Raw genomic sequence first — 19,524 nt, 5'->3', positions numbered from 1 at the left:
GCCTTATGGGCTTCCTTGGCAACCAATAGAAGTGCGCTTGCGAGGAAACCACTATGCTATAAATCATAATTTTTGTGAAGTAAGGAAGCAGCCACTACGCAATTTTTCGTCATTCTGCGCAGAACCGTGGTACCTGCTAAACACCTGTAAGGTATTATGTGCACTTTGTTGATGCTGTGGCTAATGACGATGAATTATGGCGGAGCCCTTTGTAATGGGTTGGAAGCATTCAACAACTCACTCGTTGCGCAATTCGAATTGTGTGACGCCTGGTTACAGAATTCGCGTTGTGTGACACTTGGTTGTTATTTTACTCTTCTACCACGCTACATTACATATGTTAATGTGGTTCTTTCCCGACATGAAGCCTTTATAGGGTCTTTTTGCAAAGCAGGTTAAAGCACCAGCATGGGTCTGAGGTACGATACTGGGCTCCCACGCAGAGGGCCCAGGTTCGAACCTCGTTCCATCCTGAAAATTTTTTCTTATTTCGTTTTTTAGGGGCGAAGCTCCTCTTAGTCTAACCTTGTCACGTCTCCGTTGTCCGGCGTAACCACCTTTGCAAACTGCCCATTCCTTCGTCTTTGCAAAACATCCCACAACGACCCATCACCGATCCTTTGCAAACCGGCCGCTACTTCGTCTTTGCAAACATCCCACTACGATCCATCACCGATCCATTACTTGACCTACCATAAAGCCGTTATAATGAAGGGGGAACGGAAGCTACCACTTACGATTAATAAAATTTCTTGTATAAATATATACATTGTTTGTCACGTCTTTGATGATGTACTGGGTACTGGGCAGTCGCTTTGATTACTGCTGGGCGAAACCACTGAAGATTTCACGGTGTAACCATGATTCCTTCAGGAGCTTCGCCCAAGCTCTTCATTATTCACCCGTGAATATGCTCTGAATTTTTTTTCTTATTTCGAGCGATAGTGGTTACGGACACCGGCAGTGGCGGCGGCGGACAACTACAGCACCAAAAACGGCCTTTGTGATCTCATAACAGCTTTCGCTGTAAAAATTATGCTTTCGGCATCACAGGCAGGTTCCACGCCATAGACTGAATTGAACATGGCGTGCTCGGTAGTTACTGCGGCCGCCGCGAGAGGACGCCACTCTCCCGAGTGCAATCGCACTGAAAGTACGCCACGCGTCCAAAGAAAAAAGAAAGAAAATGTGGTCAAGGTCAGGAGGCGCGTGTGATGTACCTTCTTCTCCCGTGCTATCCCTCCTTGCCTAGCTTCCAGCGCTTTCATCGGAGCGAGAGAAGAGAGAAAGCAATTACAGCGTGCGACAAATTTTTGGAACGCCACTCGTACTGGATGGATTCTAAAAATTTTTGCAGCGTTTGATTCATGAGGTAATAAGTTCCTTTAGTGAAGCCATTCAATGGCTACTTGGAAAAGTGTTCCAGGGCCCCTTTAACTCACAAGATGCTCCTCATCCACAACTTGTGGTTATAGTCACGTGACCACTGAGAAATGCCACAGTGAATAGTACCACTCTACATCCTTAGGCGTTCCAGCAATGGACATGACGTGATGTGGCATAGTGATTAACTTCCCAGATTAATGAGACAATGACCAGAGTCAGTTCTGGAACAATGTTTCAAGAGCTGTGCGAAAATTGTTTCTGCAAAGTGATGGCTGGTACACACCCATGTGAGCTTCTTTGACGCCACCAATAGTGAGCACCAATTCGTCTTAGTAAATCTGTAATTCCATCATCCCGTTTCAAACACACACACACAAACACACACACACACAAAGAAAGCCCAGCTTATAGTTTTCTTATAATACAGCGCAGAGTGCTTATAAGTAGGGGTGTTTGAATATGAAACTTTCAACTTCGAAGCAAATTCAAATATTTTTGAATGCGAATATGTAGTACAATTATGAAAAAGTTAAGTTTGTTTTACAGCAAATAATATACAGGAAATTTATTAACTGTGCAACACTACTGGTTTACAGCACAACATATGCATTTATTCAATGATGCCATGAAGGATACATAGCTACTTGGTATGTTTGGGGAGCAGTATGACACTGTTGTGGACGTCACCATTCCTCCCGATAATGAAAAAAGCTGCTCACTAGACACACTAAAGTGCTGATGTGTTAATCTTATCATAGTTTAATCCTCTAAGCAAGCTTCCTCAAATGGGAGGAGCATTGGCAACTGATCGGCACAATGCTCATTGCAGGTGCTTATCTTAGGATAACCCAGAATAATGCTGGGTTTCCTTATTTTTAGACATTTCTTAGTAATTTTGCGATGGTTTTCTATTTGTTTCGGTGGTTTTGTTCAGCATCTTTCAGCACTCTACTGCAATAATGTGCTCGGCCTCATACACAATGTCATGCTCTGGCCACTACACTTGAATACTGGCACAACATTTGCAAAAGGGCACTTGAGGAGAGGGTGTGTGGCAACTGAAACTAACTTGTCTATATCTCTGCATCAAATTTTGCAAAATTCAGCACAGGTATGACATTCTTAGTGCTGATTTCAATATCTTGAAGTTTTGTATTGTTTGAATATTTCAAATTATAAAAGTGCCTTGCGAGTCTAATGGAATACCAAACTATTTGAAGTTCCAAATACAGTCAAACCTGGACACTATATCGAATCTGAACGGGATCACAAAAGAGTTCTATGTATAGGTAATTTGATATGTGAAATAATTTACATATTGAAATATGCGAGTTCAATACATGCGAGTTCGACTGCATTCGCACACCCCTACTTATAACGCAAGTCACCGGCCTCGTGAACATCCGCACTATATGTGGTGTCACATTAGAACAAAAACAACATTTTTCAAAAAGCTGCACACATGCAAATGTAGACAAAGCAGCTGCATGCATCCAACAATTATGTGACCATAATGTTCACATCTGTTCAAATTTGCGAATGGTCATAGGTTAACATCCAAGGGTCTGTGGTGCCGAAAAAATGAGCACACGGATAAAAAGATGAGTAGAGAAAAGTCGCTGACCAATTTTTCACACTTCCTCGAATATTCCCGATGGCCCCGTGGCCCCGGCACAAACTACACAGTAGCTATGTAGACAGACACCAAGATTGCTCATTCAATTTCTCAATCATGTGATCGACGTCGAAAGCACGGCACACGCGGATAACGTTGCCGCTATTGAAGTGCTGCACATGCCATCTACACCCTAGCTTTTGTTGCCAATGCGATTCCACTGCTTTCCAGATGCAGCAACTGCAAAGCGTTTCATCGAATCCTCACCAAACTGCAATTTTTATTGCCGATGGCCACTACAGACGAGGTATGCAGCACTCATTAGGCCTAGCCTATAGGGTTTCGGTAGGCGTGCTGTCGCAGGAAGCTTGCCCTTCGCAATGTGATCATCACACATAGAAGAAATCACTCTCACGGGCTGAGCCAAGGTCAGCACGCACAAAATGAAGTTTTTGTTTGTGGCTGGGAGATTAGCAGTGGCAACTATCCTGAAAATGCCTATCAAGCTTAGAAGTGTGCCTACTGGTAGTACTAACAACAAAACCTTGGATTATAAAGCCCAAAAGCTTTTATATTTGCAGAACACTGTCTGAAATGATGGTAGAATGCAGGTTGGCAGCACAATATTTGCACTTCCCACATCGCAATTATTTACAGCAAAATCCCTGTGATACCACCATGGCTGGTACGAATTTCGGTGCGATACGAATTGCTAACATCGCCTGTTCCGAACACACTTCCGTGCAGCTACGGATCATACAAATGCACGAGCAGGAGCAGTGGCCGAGCTGGCAAAGCGACCAGTGCAGAGCTACTTGGACAGGAACCATAGTTGTCAAGCAACTGGCTATGTCATGAGGCTGCGCAATCTCCAATTGTCCCCCCCCCCCCCCTCTCCCGGTTGAGCATACTGAGCCATTTCGGTGCGCATGAATGAAGGAAGTGCAAGAGACAGCTAGGCACCAGGCTTCAACAGACTGCCTGGCCCGCTTGCTTGCTGAGGCACATGCTTCACGATCCTGTCTCCCATATTTAGTAACAGTATGACAAAAATATGGAGGAAACTTGGGAATCAACTACGGCTGTACAAAACTGCATGAAGATTGCATGCTGTTGCACAGCACCTTCATGGAAACAGACTCGTAGTGTAAACTGAAATTGCTGGAAAGGTATGCTGCCTGTGTGCTCTTTAAAAAATGTAAGCTCTAAAGATAATGACGCATTTCTACAGTCGAACACAGATATATCGAACTCGAAGGGGATCGTGAATTAGTTCGATATATGAAAAATTCGATATAAAAAAATACAGGCCCCGAGGCTTCACCAGTGGCAGACGATCACCTACAATCGGTGCATTCAAGAATTGACAACTAATTGCGCACACACGATGCAACAGAACGTTTTATTTGCATAAAAAAAAATAGCTTATCTTGGCCTGCATCTTCGTCTTCGAAATGGAGTTGAAGATGCTGGCCTCGACCTTATCGAGGCTGTCCAGATGTGACAGCCCGGTTCCCTCCATGTCGCCGCAACAACGGCGAATCAAGCCGAACGCTGCCGCCACTTCAGCGGCGGAGTATGTGCGTGTAGCCGCCGCCTCGTCCGGACGATCTTCCTCGTCACTTGAGCTGTCGGCGTGGGCATCCTGGGTCCCTGCGACCGCAGCTACAATGTCCTCGTCAGCGAGGCTCGCAACAGCCTGAACATTGCAGTCCGCTTCCATGAAATGGTCCGCAGACACTTCGGGTGGAACGGCAGCTGGGAAGAGGGAACCAGGCATAGAGTGCCTTTTCTACTTTCCCGTGGGCAGGAGCGCACACACGACAGGCTCCCGACGTTCGATGCTCCGCCGCCTTTACCTTGATATCCGCCTTGTTCTTCAACAAGGTGTTCATAGTTCTCCGTGGTATCCCGATGTCGTCCGCCACCGTCGAACTTTTTTCGCCCGCCTCAACACGCTGTATGGCTTTCAACTGCGTCGCAAAGTCAAGGTTCTTGTGCTTCTTGACGCTAGCCATTGCTATACGAGAAGTCGAAAATTCAAGCAGTCTGCAGCGCCTCTGCACAGCACGCACAGCGCGCACGCAAAAGAGGAATGCGGTGGTATGCGAAAACTCAAGGAAGTGGACTCCGCCAACAAAGCGCTCGCGATCAGTCGCAATGGCGGCGATGGCTATCCAGGCTACCCGCCAACCCGGCTACCTGCGAGGGCAGCAGCGATGTACGAAAGGCGCGAGCTGTGGTTGGTTGAACAATTACGAAAGGCGCGGGCTGTGGTTGGCTGATCAAAACTCACAAAACAGCAACAAAAAAGAAAGAAAGAAAAGGCGAAAGGAGGAGGCCACCGGCTCCTTCGTTCCTGCTCTCCAAGCCGACGGTAACGCAGAGAAAGCATAAGAGAGAAAAAAAGAAGAAGAAGAAAAGCCGTTCTGCAAGTTGGAGAAGGTGCCCAACAGGAGTACAGTCTTAGCCCTCTCGCCCTCACGTTTTGCGAGCGTTTCGGGTGTCAGTGGTGGCGCGGTGCTGCGAAGGTTGCGGGTAGCAGCGAGTGCCGCAGCGCAACTTCCAGCTTGCGCGCCGTTCGATATATCCGATGGTGGGTAAAAATACCGTTCGATATAAACGTGCGAATTTCTATACTTTTACAAAGGATTTTCAAGGGGATAATTTACGAGTTCGATATAGCCGAAAATTCGATATATGTGGGTTCGATATATCCGTGTTCGACTGTATATTAAATGCGAGAACATGCGTGTGCTTGAACCTGACAGTGACCTAGCATTTTGACAAGCCATCCAGTGAGGACGTAATGCAGTACACTATGCCACAAGATGATGTCACCTACTTGATCTGTTGCACAGAGAGAAGCAGCTCCCGCTGGCTGTTGAGCAGAGAATCCACCTCGTGCCTCTGCATCACACTTTGGACTTGCACAGGGGGAGCACCACCAGGCTGCTGAGGCTGCACTGCACCTGCTGGGTACACAACAGAAACGTTTGAGTGTACTAAAAACTACTTTACCCGGCCCGGGTTTCCGGGTAGGCCCGAGCCCGTGCAGTGCTCTACTCCAGACTACTTGTTACTGCAAAACGAGAAGCTACATCACATGACAAAAGGCAAATCAAGGGCATGCTCAGAGTTTTTCAACCATACGAGTTGTGAAACTGCCCATAGGCTTCATGTATAAAAATCCGGACACACCTATGGCCAAAATCGATCGCAAAGGTCTGCCGAGTGTGCCACGACCAGGCACCAAAACAGTTAAACCTGCCTATAACGCCACACAATGAAGTCCTCGATATTCAATGTTTTTCTATTCTCCGCCGTTACTTCATAGAAGCACATGTACCGTATTTATTCGAATCTAGGAGGATAGTTTTTTCGGAATTTCTTTGTATCAAACTCCAGGGTCGGCTTAGATTCGAGGATTTTGAAAAACGCGCCATTTTTCATAGAGAAAAGTGTTGCAAAACTAGCGCCACCTAGACAGTACTGTAGCCGTTAGTAGCCGAGACAACACCTGGCTTAAGTACGCACGCGAGGCCGCCATTTTTATCTTTGTGGCGAGTGTTGAGGCGAGCCGTTCGTCAGTTCGAGTCTTGCTTCGAGTGGGCTGTGTGTGGCGTAGCTCAATGGCGCCAAACGAGCATAGTCATTATAGTGCGGTGTATAACAGGAAAGTTGTGCTAGCCGCGGAGTCGTCCTCCAACGTTCAAGCCGGGTGGGACTTTGGAGTGGACGAAATGAATGTTCGTCGCTGGAGGGGCCAACGGGAGAAGCTCTTCGCGTGCGCCGCAACGAGGATGGCTTTTACCGGTCCCCGGAAAGGCCGTCACCCTGAAATGGAGACGGCATTGGCCGACTTCGTTCGGACGCAGCGAGCAGCTGCCCTTCCAGTGACAACGGAAGTGCTCCAGGTGACGGCGAGGGCACTTTCAAGGGAGCAAGGTGTTTCGGCGGCAGACTTCAAAGCCAGCCGAGGCTGGCTGCAGAAATTCATGAAGCACTTTGGCTTCAGCCTCCGTCGTCGCACCTCAATCACCCAAAAGTTACCGGCTGACTATGAAGAGAAGTTGCTGGAGTTCCAGCGTTTCGTGTTTCGGAAGAGAGAAGCGAGAGCGTATCTGCTAGGCCAAATCGGCAACGCGGACCAAACGTCGGTGTATTTTGATATGCCGGTGGCGTACACAGTCTCAGAAAAAGGGGCCAAGGAAGTGAAGGTGCGCTCTGCGGGCTATGAAAAGCAGTGTGTGACTGTGATGCTGTGCTACACAATACAGTCGCCGACCGATAAATCGGACACCGATAATTCGGACATGCTCGGTGATTCGGACAGTCGTGCGGCACCGCCGTTGATCCCATAGAAGTAATGTGTAAAGAAGACCGATATTTCGGACAGCTGCGAGATCTACATTCGATAATCCGGACCCTGTCCGAGACAGTCGCGCACGCCGAGTCGCAAGCCATTATCTCCTCCGGCACCCATACCATACAAAGTATGGCCTCACAGATCAAAACGAAAGATAATTGGTGATCTATGAGGCTTTATTTGATCGCTACGTTATGCCTCAGAGATTTCTAATTGGAAATGCCGATCTTGGAGGCACTGGTCAACTATGGGAAATCGTATCGACATTGCGAACATCCTATATATTCCGGTTCCTGTATCCACGCGCTGCGCTGCTATCGCCGCCATTCTGTCGAATGCGTCTGCGGTAGAGCGTTCTGCGCGCGCATTCATTTTTATCTTGGGACTTGCGTTATTTTACGCTCTGCTGTCTCAAACGATCTGAGTTAAATGGCGCCAACGGTGCCCTCACAGCCAGCGCCGAAGGCCGCGCCGACGACAACGAAACATGGCAGATACAGTCAATGCCGATTTTTCAGACGCCCGATTTTCCGGACATGCTCGAAAATTCGGACGCTTTCGCGGCACCGTCACCAGCCCCATAGACGTCAATGGTCAAGAACGTCGGAAATTTTGGACGCTAGAACTTTTCGGCGTCCCGATTTTTCGGACTTTCTGTCCAAATTGCAGGTCCGAAAGGCAATAATTGAAGCCCCCACCTCTGTCGCGTGATCATCTCGTAGGTTCGAACCAGTGCTTTCGCGAGTCGACCTGTTTACGAAAGTAGCAGAGTCCGAAAGTCAGTTTTGTTGCGATGCTGAAGTGTTATGGGGTGAAGCGGACCGGAAATTCAAAGGGGCCGCTATCACGGTGCCGTGCGGCGATGTCTTTGCGGATAAGCAGTGGAAATGCACGGAGGCATGATGGCGGCAGGTGGCAAACGCGCCAGTGCGGCTCAATCGCTGACAAGCCTTACGATAAGCATCTTCAGTCAACTGCTCGATAGTGCATGTGGCCTGGGGCAGTTGCATGCGTAGCGCACGCATTTGATAGGCGAGAACCCAAACGCGCCGCGCCGCCCTTCATGCTGCCTCTTTGTGCGACCGCCAAGTGCGCCGCACAGACGCGTTGCCTTCACGAACAAAACCAGCTCGTCATCGTATAGCGATCACATGACACTGGCAGAGATACAGGCGGACTTGGCTGCACGTAAGCGGAAGTGCGGGCAGCAACGCACTGACAACTTTTTTCGGCCACCAGGACCCTGAAGTGTCAGTCAGTCAGTCAAGAACTTTATTCATCGGTCCTGAGGAGTTTAGGCCGCCGGGGTGTTGAATTTCCCGCGTTCAGCCTTCAAGAAGACGACGACGAGTTTTGGGCTAGCGGGCGCGTGAGCGCGTTCTACCAGGAACGAAGGAGCCATCTTGACGTTCTGGGCTCATGCGGACACTAATAAACGTCTGTTTGAGCTTGTAAGTCCGCGTCGGCTGGTTTTTGTGCCACATATTTTACATTTGGTGCCGTTAAACCCGGGAGGCCACAGCCGGGAGCTACCGTCAAGGGACATCGCTGGTGGCTACCGACTGGAACAACAGCCGCGAACTACGGAGGCCAACAGATCAGCTGATCGCTATGGACAGGCTCAAGACGAAGAGGACCACGCGAAGGGCCCAGAACACCAAGCTGATACAAGAGGCAAGTGCCTTACTTGAGCGTGATGACGCGACATTACAACAAATCGACTCGATTTATGAGAGGCTGAAGAGCAATAACGAGGAGCTGAAGAAGATTAATGATGAGATGGAGAGCCACATAAGTGACGAGACACTCGAGGCGGAGTACGCTACTGTAATTGAATATGAGGACAACGCGACCCGCATCTTAGCCGAGCTCCAGAGCAAACGCTGCCAGCATAGCGAGACATCTGCAGTGTCGGCGCCCATCGAAGTTCGCGACGTGCCGGCGGCTATTGGACCTGCTGATAGGCCAGGAGCCAAGTTACCGAAGCTGACAATTAATCCGTTCGCTGGTGACTTGTGCAAGTGGAACGAGTTCTGGGAGCAATTCGATCAGGTCATCAACCAGAACGGCAATCTTTCAACTAGCGACAAATTTAACTACCTGAGGCTGTTCTTGAAAGGAGACGCAGCGGCAGCTATAGCGGGGCTTCCTACCACCGAAGCATGCTACGAAGACGCGTTAGACATCCTGAAAAGACGTTTCGGCGACAAAAAGCGCTTGGAGCAGGAGTACGTAAAAACCCGCGTATAGCCCGGGGTTTTTTTCTAGATTTTAGGGTGCGAAATTTCGGCCCCGTACTATATGCGGGTCCCAAGAATTTTCGGCCCAAATTCAGTTTCGGTATAGCGCGGTGCTATCATCATCATCAGCTGTCTGCGCGCTTCTGCGCTAGGTAGTGTTAGCGGCGTTAGTCTTAACTGGTCAGTTGGTCAGTGGCCTTTGCTTCAACTTGGTGCCCATAACGACGGCCTCGATTTTGCTCCTGTGATTTTACGCCATGTCAGGACCGCGCAGGCAGTACTCTGCTGCTTTTAAAAGAAAAGTTATCGCTGCTGCCGAAACCATCGGCAACTGTGCCGCGGAGCGGCAGTTCGGAGTCAACGAGCGGAGCATTCGCGGTTGGCGGAAGCAGAAGGAAGCCCTCTTTGCATGCAGCGGCCAGCGAAAAAGTTTCCGCGGACCAAAAAATGGAGGCATTTCCTGACGTGGAACGAGAACTCACAGACTTTGTGCGGGAGCAGCGAGCTGCACATCTCGCTGTCAACATCGAGCTGCTACAAGCGAAGGCAAGGGAGATCGCTCGAGACAAAGGCATTCAGCCGGAGGATTTCAAAGCGAGCAAGCATTGGGTGTCTCGCTTCATGCGCCGCGCTGGGTTCTCCCTACGTCGGCGTACGTCGATCTCCCAGAAGCTACCAGAGAGCTACGAAGAGCACCTCGTGGCTTTCAAAGGTACATAATTGCGTTGCGAAAGGCAGTCCCCTTTCAGCTGGGCCAGATCGGCAACGCGGATCAGACGCCGGTCTACCTGGATATGCCCTCGGCGCTGACGGTGCATCAAAAAGGCTCCAGACAAGTTATCGTGCGGTCGACTGGAAACGAAAAAACGCGGGTGACTGTAATGTTATCCTGCACGGCTGACGGTCGCAAGCTGCCACCCTACGTGGTGTTCAAACGAAAGACGCTGCCGAAGGGGGAGAAGTTCCCGAAAAAATGTCGTCGTCCGCTGCCAGGACAAGGGGTGGATGGACGAATCGTTAGTCCTTGACTGGATAAAGTCCGTGTGGTGTCGACGGCCCGGAGCACTGCTGGGGCTCCCTTCGATGCTTGTGCTCGACGCGTTTCGGTGTCACCTGGCCGACTCCGTAAAGCGACTGCTGCGCGACTCCCGCACCGAGTTCGTCGTCATCCCGGGAGGGATGACATCACAGCTGCAGCCGCTTGATGTGTGCCTTAATAAGCCATTTAAGGACCATGTCAAGCGCCTGTACGTGGAGTGGATGAGGTCCGGAGAACCAGAAGTGACCCCTGCCGGACGGCTGAAATGGGCCTCGCCAGCGATGCTCTGCTCGTGGATAGTCGAGGCTTGGGCCTGCATTCCAGAGGCGCTCGTTTGCCGCGCCTTCAAAAAGTGCTCCATCTCCAACGCGCTTGATGGCACTGAGGATGATGTGCTGTGGGAGAACATTTCCGACAAGGGAGCTTCGGAAGAGAGTGCGTCCGACGACGACGATGAATGAAATGTCAATAAATGCATTTTTTCCATTTTCCTCGGACTATATTCGGGTGAAAACTTTTTTTCTCACGTTTGCTATCCCCGAATTACACCCCGGACTATATGCGGGTCCGAGCTATATGCGGGTTTTTACGGTATTTCTCAAGACTTCGAAGGCTTACTCCTGTGCATTCTTCCAACGAAGTGGCCAAACTCCGCAAGTTATATGACCATGTGCTGATTAACACGCGGGTACTGGAGGCGCATGGCATCAGCAAGTCGTCCTTTTCATCGATGCTGTGTGACATTCTGCTGAGGGCATTGCCACGTGACATCGTCGTGGCATATCATCGATCCTGCGCGACACAACATGAAAGCTCCAACAACGTTCAGCATGACACGGAACTAGAGCGTCTTTTTCAATTTGTCTCTATTGAAGTGGAGAGCCTCGAAAGGAGTGACTTTGCAGAAGAGAAAGGATACGATGAGGCGACTCATCCTAAAGGCAACGAGAGTCCTCACTTTCACAGTGCAGTCCCAACGTCATCAGTACTTCACTGTCAAGTTTCTATAACTGCAATGAACTCGAGCTGCAATTTCTGTAAATCGACGCAGCATTTGACAGAGTCATGTAGCATGGACTTATCGCTGCCAGAGAAGAAGAAACTTCTTTCTGCCGACATGCGGTGCTTTCGATGCACATGCAAAGGTCACCGAGCAAGAGATTGCAGGCGTAGAGTCACATGCTCGGGCTGCAAAGGTCGTCATGCAACCACTATGTGCGACCCAGATAAGCTAAGGCGAATGCAGCGGAAAGACGTCAAAATGACCGGAGAAGTTTCCAGACCAGGAAACGAAAAAACGCTGACTACCGTGAAAAAGCGTGGGTGGACCTCACAAGGCAGCACGGATCCCAAATCATCAAAGACTTTTCACACCCGACTAATGGACATGACCACCCAACTCGACACTGCAGAAGAATGCCGCAAAATCAATGGCAGGGAAAAAGGAAGACACCAGCGATATGAGACCCGAATCGAAGAGCGTGTTCGAGCACGCAAAAGTCAGAGGCTGGAGCCTGCATTCTATGCTATCCACAAGCGAAGCATCCAGGAGAACAATGATGCACAAGTTCAAGTTCAGAGACGCTTGATCGAGGAGACCACATCGATGGATACCAATATGGCCAAGCGGCGATTGAAGTTGCGCGAGGAACAGACTGCTCGTGAGCGGGAGCACACGGACCATGCAATCATGCTGAAGGAGTTTCAACGCCTGCTTTTTGAGGGGCGAACTTTTCATGAGAACTGTGAAGATAATCTGGAGAAAGTCGTGAGAGAAGCTGCTCAGGCACACATGACCAAGGAGTACGAGTCCAAAATCGGAAGTTGACCCAGGAGTTGGACGAGGTGCGCAAGCGGCTGCGTGTGTCGGAGGAGAAGCTCACGCTGGTTTTCCCTGTGCTGCTCAAGATGCAGCAGTTGGGCATGGAACAATGCGAGATTGAGTTGGAGAAACAAAAAAGACAGCCAGGACATGTCATGGAGCACCAGCAGACGATGAGAAGAGAGACAGAAATGGGTAGCCTGGAGAATCGTCTAAAGGAGTTGTCTCAGGCAGGAAGAACACATGATTGGTTGCGCATGCAAGACTGTGCTGCCATCCAGCAAGTTCAAGAGCGTCCCTCACTGCTCACACGAGAAGACGCAACCTCATCAAGTGCTGCAAGAATCGGACCCAAGAATACAGAACTGCCTTCCCAGCAAATAAAACCTGAACGTGAGGACATCGCTGGACCGTTTTGGCAACAGGAGTCTGCTGCTGAAACCGTCGAAGCAGCATGTGCTGAGAGCCCTATGGACCTGCTCGCCTACATCCGCGAGCTGGCAGGAGAGGACGTCCTCAGTCTCCACGCCAAATGGCGAGAGAAGCTTCGGCATGTGAAGGATTAGCTCGAAAGGTAGAAGGCTGACGAATACACCTCAAGGCCATATCGAAGAAACGGAAGCATGAACGCGTACAGAGGACTTTTGGAGAATACAACACCGAAAGCGCCTGACCATAAAGACGCGACACCATTGCGCGGCCGGGAATGTGTTGAATTTCCCGCGTTCAGCCTTCAAGAAGACGAAGACGAGTTTTGGGCTAGCGGGTGCGTGAGCGCGTTCTACCAGGAACGAAGGAGCCATCTTGACGTTCTGGGCTCATGCGGACGCTAATAAACGTCTGTTTGAGCTTGTAAGTCCGCGTTGGCTGGTTTTTGTGCCACATATTTTATTTTACAGGAGGATCCAGGGGGGACACCCTAGCAGCCGCTACCGTAGGCGACGCCCGAGTCGGGGCGGGAACGTGATGGCGTTCCGCCAGTTCTTGGGCCCTCTGGACTGCCTTAAGTTGTTGGTGGAGCTCGGAGCTCCTGAGTGCCTCTTCCCAGTCGGACTCACTGGTGAGAGGTCCCTGAGGTAACGCGGGACATTGCCATAGCATGTGCGAGAGTGAACAATAGAGTTCTCTGCAATCTGGGCATTGGGGAGTGATTTCTGTGTTGTAATGGCTCAGTCGGCCCCGTGATAGGTACGATCTTGTTTGTAGCATGCGAAAGGCTACCGCTTGCGCACGTTCGAGCTTTGTGTGTGGTAATGGGTATTGGCATCTGTTGTTGCGGTAGTGAGAGGTGATTTCGTGGAAGGTTAGTAAGGGTTCGTTAAACTGCATGTCTGGGCCCAGCTCTTCGGTGGCTGATTGATCGTCGCGGCGGGTGAGTTCTCGCGCTCGGTCATGAGCCGTTTCGTTGAGGTTGGGTTGTTGGGAATGGACATCTTTGCCCATGTGGGCAGGGAACCAAGAGAGGCAGTGCGAACCCGTGTGCTTTCGTGTTTGTAAGATGTGGGCTGCTTCACGCGCGATGTTGCCGGTTTCGTAAGCCCGAATGGCGGCGCGAGTCAGTGAAGACGCTAGTGTGCGAGGGGTCGGTCATCGCTAAAGCTATGGCGACCCGCTCGGCTATGGCGCTCGTTGCTAGCCTAACCGAGGCGGCTGAGCGTAGGGCTCCATCGCCATCTACTACTGCGAGTGCAAAGGTGGAGGAGTTGCCGTATGCGCCGCATCGACGAATACGGTAGAGCCGCAATTCGCGGCGGTACGGTCGAGGATAGCGCGAGCGCGGGCCAGGCGTCTGCCTTTATTGTGGTGTGGGTGGACGTTTCGCGGGAATGGGGTTACCATGTAGGTTTCTCGGACATCTCTCGGGAGGGTTACTGCACGTTCAAGGTAGGGGTGTGAGGACATGCCGGCTTCGTTTAGTAATCGACGGCCTGCCTTGGAGGAGGAGAGGCGGACCACTTGGGCTGTGGTCTGGGCCTCGATCACTTCATCGATGTCGTTGTGCATACCTAGTTGGTCGAGACGGGAGGTACTCGTGTCAGTAAAAGTTTTTTTGCTGACGCATTCGTTTTTTCGGACATTCGATAATTTGGACTTATTTACGTTCCCCGTGGAGTCCGAATTATCGGTCATCGACTGTAAATGTTTTTCTCTTTGTGAATTTTACCCGGCCTACATTCAAGGTAAGTTTTTTTTTGGGGGGGCTTCGGACTTTAGGGGATCGGCTTAGAATCGGGGTCGGCCTAGATTCGAGTAATTACGGTATTTGTGACCTCTATGTAACAAAGTTGCAGCGGGAGACACCCTTGATATAACGAATTTTTGCTGCCGACATCCTAGGGATTTTGCCCAGAATTTTGTCATTTTGGCATGAGCAGGAGCAGCATGCATCCTCTGCGGTTGCCCCACCGATGAGGGAGAGCAAAGCGGCGGCGGCGGCGCGCATGGCAGGCGTGCCCCCACGCTAACCACATCGGCTTTCTTAAGAAAAAGACTTGCGTTGGCAGCGCGAAAGCCTATTGCTTGCTCCATGTCGTTACGCTTTGTGTTCGCGCCGCACATGGAGTTCGCTCTTCGTTTTCGACGCTGTGTACGCATGCATGGTCTCACTGCGCGCCCGAAGCAGCACCTGACGATGCTCAGCTATGCTGATGTTTTTTGTTAATGCAGACAACTGTGTTGCTACTACGGAGGAAGTGTCAGATTAGGCGCCGGTGAAAACTGTTCGCGACCACGGTGACGACGGATCTTCGGAGGTTGACTCGTTGCACGCTTTGCCGTCTTGTGCCACGGCTTCGCGAGGCCGTGGCCTCCAAGATTGGCTCCGGCAACGTGACGGCGCGTTGCCGGAATCAATCTCGGAGGCCACGGCTAGACGATGACGGAGCAGCGTTGATGTCCTACGAACGTTCAATGTTGTCATCCCTCACAAACAAGCAATAGAGCAAAATAAAGCAGTTTTTCGCCGCTAAATAAATGTTTTAGGTTAGCTCTGCCTTCAGTTCCCTTTTTGTTGCATTTGTGCGTTTCTTTTCTGAATTTTCGTGCTGAAACTGCACATAACAAAAACCTGTTAGTAACGAATTTTTTCGGGAATTTGTCAATTCATTATATCCAGGTTTAACTGTAAATGGCATTTTGTGATGAAGAAGAATGCATGCCTGAAGAAGTAAGCGGTTGGTTTATTTTTGCAGTTTACTTTGTGCAAATGATATTGCGGTCACCGAACTCTTCAACCTTTCTTGAAAGAACTTTGCCTAATTCTTGCTGTGGTAACTTGAGCAATGACAGCGAAGACTGCAGCGATGCATTACACGTTTTCCGACATCACTCTCAGGTGGCACGTCTGTTCACTATCCTCCACAAGTTCATCCATGGGTATCTCCAAGTTTCAGAATGGAGTTTCGCAACTGGTGTGATTGAAGAACATCGGTGCATGGTCGTCCACCTTCCTTTATCAGTCCCTCACGTTTTACAGAATGAACAGACGCGAGGTCTTAACAACCATTACAGCCAGCCCAACCCAGCTGGGCCGACTGTGAGGACACATCACTTTGGACACTAAGGATTCATTACTTTTGTGCACAGTACAGCACGAGCCAACACTGACTTGGAAAAAAAAGCAGCTCAAAGAAGCACTAACTGCGCTAGCACGTGTCATCAGTTCAGTATGTTCTACATGGTCAAGCAGTGCTGATTATGGGACAGGTAAACAGGCGAACGAATGTGATGTTTTCTCAAAGCAACACATTGTCTCATCTGTTCCCTCATACACCATCATCTGAGTCATTTCACCAAACCACATGTAACTGAACACAATTATGCACTGCAGCTACGTGAACGAGTGAGAAATCAGATCAAAATGAGCATTTTTGCATTTCGCCCCCATCCAAATGACTCCACAGTGGCCACTTAGTCGTTGGCCACCACAGCTTCTGAGCCAAGGGCAGCAAATGAGAAAGAAAAAAAAAAAAAAAAACACTTTTGCCACGATTGGTGTACTAGGTCTCAATACTGTGCTAAATGCAGCTCCAATGCTGTGGAACCTGAGGAAGTGCATAGCACAGGCACCCAGCAATTCCCATTCGTACAGTTCCCACTGCTCTGTTTACCGAACCGACGAGGACGCCAATGGTTAAGGTTAGCATTTCCCCAGCTTGAGTTGAATCTTGTTAGGGAGATTCGCAAACTCTGTGTGCGACATGCGCACTACTTTTTGCTGCAATTTATCGACTTCCTGCTTGTTACGGCGGTTGAGATACGCGTCGTCTGCAGAGATCTCCATCAGGTTGCTTCCCCCTTCAGATGTAACGACGGAGCGCTGGAGAAGTGCCGGTAGGAGGAGCAATAGCGTGCTTGGCGAGGCGGTGGCACCCTCTCTTGCATGGCGCGGGTGTCAGCCGCATGTTTCTGAAGCGTTATTAATAATTTTAAGTTAATTATTGCTTTTACTTCTTGGTTATTTTGGTTAATTATATTATTTTAGACCTTGTTTGTTCATTTTAACCCTGTTTTGAGCATTTCTAGCCTTGTTTTAGGGCTGTATTGAGCACTAGATTGTGCACGTGATCACACCACACGAGATCTACGGATGACAAGGTGGGCCTTAAAGTGCTATACGCCTTAAAGGAAGGTGACTTGCCTGCCCCACTCTGCTGAATGCCAGACACCAAAGACAGGGTGCGCTCCTGGCGGCCAAGCATTTCGTCCAACTTGCGGTGCATGGCCTTGAGGCCCTCGAACATGTGCGCCTGGCCTTCGAAGATTTGGCGCAGTTCGCGCTGCTGTGGCGAGTCATAAGGCTGTTCGGCACCGGCGCCATGCTCCATGTCGTGTTTGGCAGCCTCCTCAGGATGCTGCTTGCGGTACTCCTCCTTCTGGCGCTCCAGCTTGTCCTTGTACTGCTCGTACTCGCGCGAGAACTTCTCCTTTTCAGAGTCGGCAATGGTCTGCGTAGCCACGGGCTGCTGGCCCTCTGGGAGCAGGCTTGTCGTCAGGAACTTCAGGGCATCGTGGTCATCTGTGAGCAAAAGATAAGGCCGCAAGGAGTCAGTGAGAAGGCGACCATTTTTTAGTCCTAATCTTTGCCTGAACAACAAATCGAGATTTTCTGTTAAATGCCTCACTATAGTCATATGTAAAGCAGGTCCTGCCAAACTCACAATCATAAAAAGGCTTGCGTAGCAACAATGCAATGCAATCTTGTCCTTTACTATTGTGGAAGAGCTGAGACCTATGTTGGTACTATCGGTGCATGAAGCACATCGGTGGCGTGATCTTGTACACGTTCCTAAAACGAACGGAGACTGTTCGTGCTGTACGTCACAAACTGGTTCGCAAGAACGAGGGGAAGCAAACAGCCAATGAGCAAAATGGAAGCCTGCGTTTCAATCCAAGCTGTCTGGCAGCCATTTTAATCCATCCGTTTCGTTAGTTTCAGATGGTCTCTCCGACCGTTCTTTCGCCTCCGCCCGAAAGCAGACATGTGACGCCACGGCTCACGTGACAATTAACGTCGCGGCTTACTTGACCAATCGCGTGCGACTCAAACGGACGGACCGCCTCCGTCCGTTTTAGGAACGCGTACAAGATCGCGCCACAGTAAAGAACTGTACTGACAATCATTTAGAGCTGTATTATAATGTTACTACGGCCCTGAGAAACAATAAATAAAAATGCATGCAAGTTACAGGTTGGTATTTTGACCTATGTCATATTAATGAGAACTTTTGATAAACAAAATCCCGGGTCCCCAGGAGTATGAATTATCGAGAACCTACTGTACATCTGAAACGAGCGCCATGAATTCAAGTTGCATCTGGCAAAAGTGTTGAATTGCGCAAACAGGACAACGACTAAAGGGAGAGACGATGACACACACTACCAACCATGTAAAAAATGCACGTGACGGATGGCTTGTGATTCATTGTAACACATGTGACTGTCAACCTGTTTTTGGCAGACACACAGCAGTGTCTCCGCGATTCTGCCGCCTGTGGCATCGTGCGCTTTACCACATGAGCCATTCTGTACATGCGGAGAAACCATCGCCGCCCTGTCTGTCGGTGACCGGCGGCGCGCCTTTGCTTGTCTTGGCACAAAAACAATCAAAAAACCGCCATTCCCCCCTTGGAAACACGCCTCAACTCATTTCCGACGAAAAAAATGTAACGAGATATCCGTGTCCTGCATAGTATCGCGATACAGATGATACATCGTAAAAGTATTTTACTACTGAGATACAAATACATTTTTCAAATGCATCTCGATACAGAAATACAGAAACTCAAAAGTATCTCTAAAATACTATCGTGATACTCTTGTATCGCGATACTGCCCAGCCCTGGTGTATAACCCATGTGTATATCTCGCGTATTGACACAAAGCAGCCTTCCATGCACTGCCGTGAAGCCAACTTGCGCACCGAAATTCACTTATAACCCGCAACCAGAGTTTAGCGCTAAATTTTCTGTATATTTCGTGCGTGTTAGACACGAGAAAATACATTCACACGGTGTGTGGCCAAGTACGTCCGAGTTAGCGAGAATTCAATGCAAAAGACAATGCACGCGCTTGCCGGGACCAAAAAATGAGTCATAATCATCAGATCTTCCTAACTTTTGTAGTATTATATAGATGAAATTTCGCTGCAACGAACTTTTTTGCGCGTCCCGTCAATTTCGTTGTAGTGGGATTTGACTGTAGTTCATGTTGCACAACGGGGGGGAGGGGGGGGGCAAAAATTTCTGTGAAACAAGGTTTCAACTAAACACAGTCAACTTAATGACCTGAGCCATGTTCCTGCACAGCTCATGCTTGCTCAGTCTTAGTCTGCACCAGCCGGAAGGGGAAGGTAAGAGTGCAGGGCACTACTTATTAGGTGTGGAAGGAGAGGTTAGGGAAGGTTGAGACAAGGAGGGTGGAGGGGCAGGCAAGCGAGAGAGAGTGCAGCCCATAAGGGAGCACAGCTCCCAGCAAGGGGGTAGGGAAATGAAAGGAGACCGAGGATACTTGAGCCAACATGCCGAGAAGGCATCCTCACATCTATTACCTCTG

General features: G+C 49.7%; 1 protein-coding gene across 2 annotated transcripts in view; it reads right to left on the bottom strand.

Annotated features, from left to right (window-relative positions):
• LOC119393190 (protein ERGIC-53) overlaps positions 1-19,524 on the bottom strand; it is a 45,483-nt gene that overhangs the window by 8,863 nt on the left and 17,096 nt on the right. The window contains exons 8-9 of one of the 2 annotated variants that reach the window (XM_037660034.2): positions 17,111-17,488; positions 5,847-5,976 (exon numbers count right to left, since the gene is read on the bottom strand). In XM_037660034.2, the coding sequence (XP_037515962.1) occupies positions 5,847-5,976; positions 17,111-17,488 (508 nt within the window). The remainder of the gene's footprint in view (positions 1-5,846; positions 5,977-17,110; positions 17,489-19,524) is intronic. The other variant, XM_037660035.2, reaches the window with a different exon arrangement.

Source organism: Rhipicephalus sanguineus, chromosome 5 (assembly GCF_013339695.2).
Source record: "Rhipicephalus sanguineus isolate Rsan-2018 chromosome 5, BIME_Rsan_1.4, whole genome shotgun sequence".
Taxonomy (NCBI): domain Eukaryota; kingdom Metazoa; phylum Arthropoda; class Arachnida; order Ixodida; family Ixodidae; genus Rhipicephalus; species Rhipicephalus sanguineus.
This window is presented reverse-complemented; position numbering and strand designations above follow the sequence as displayed.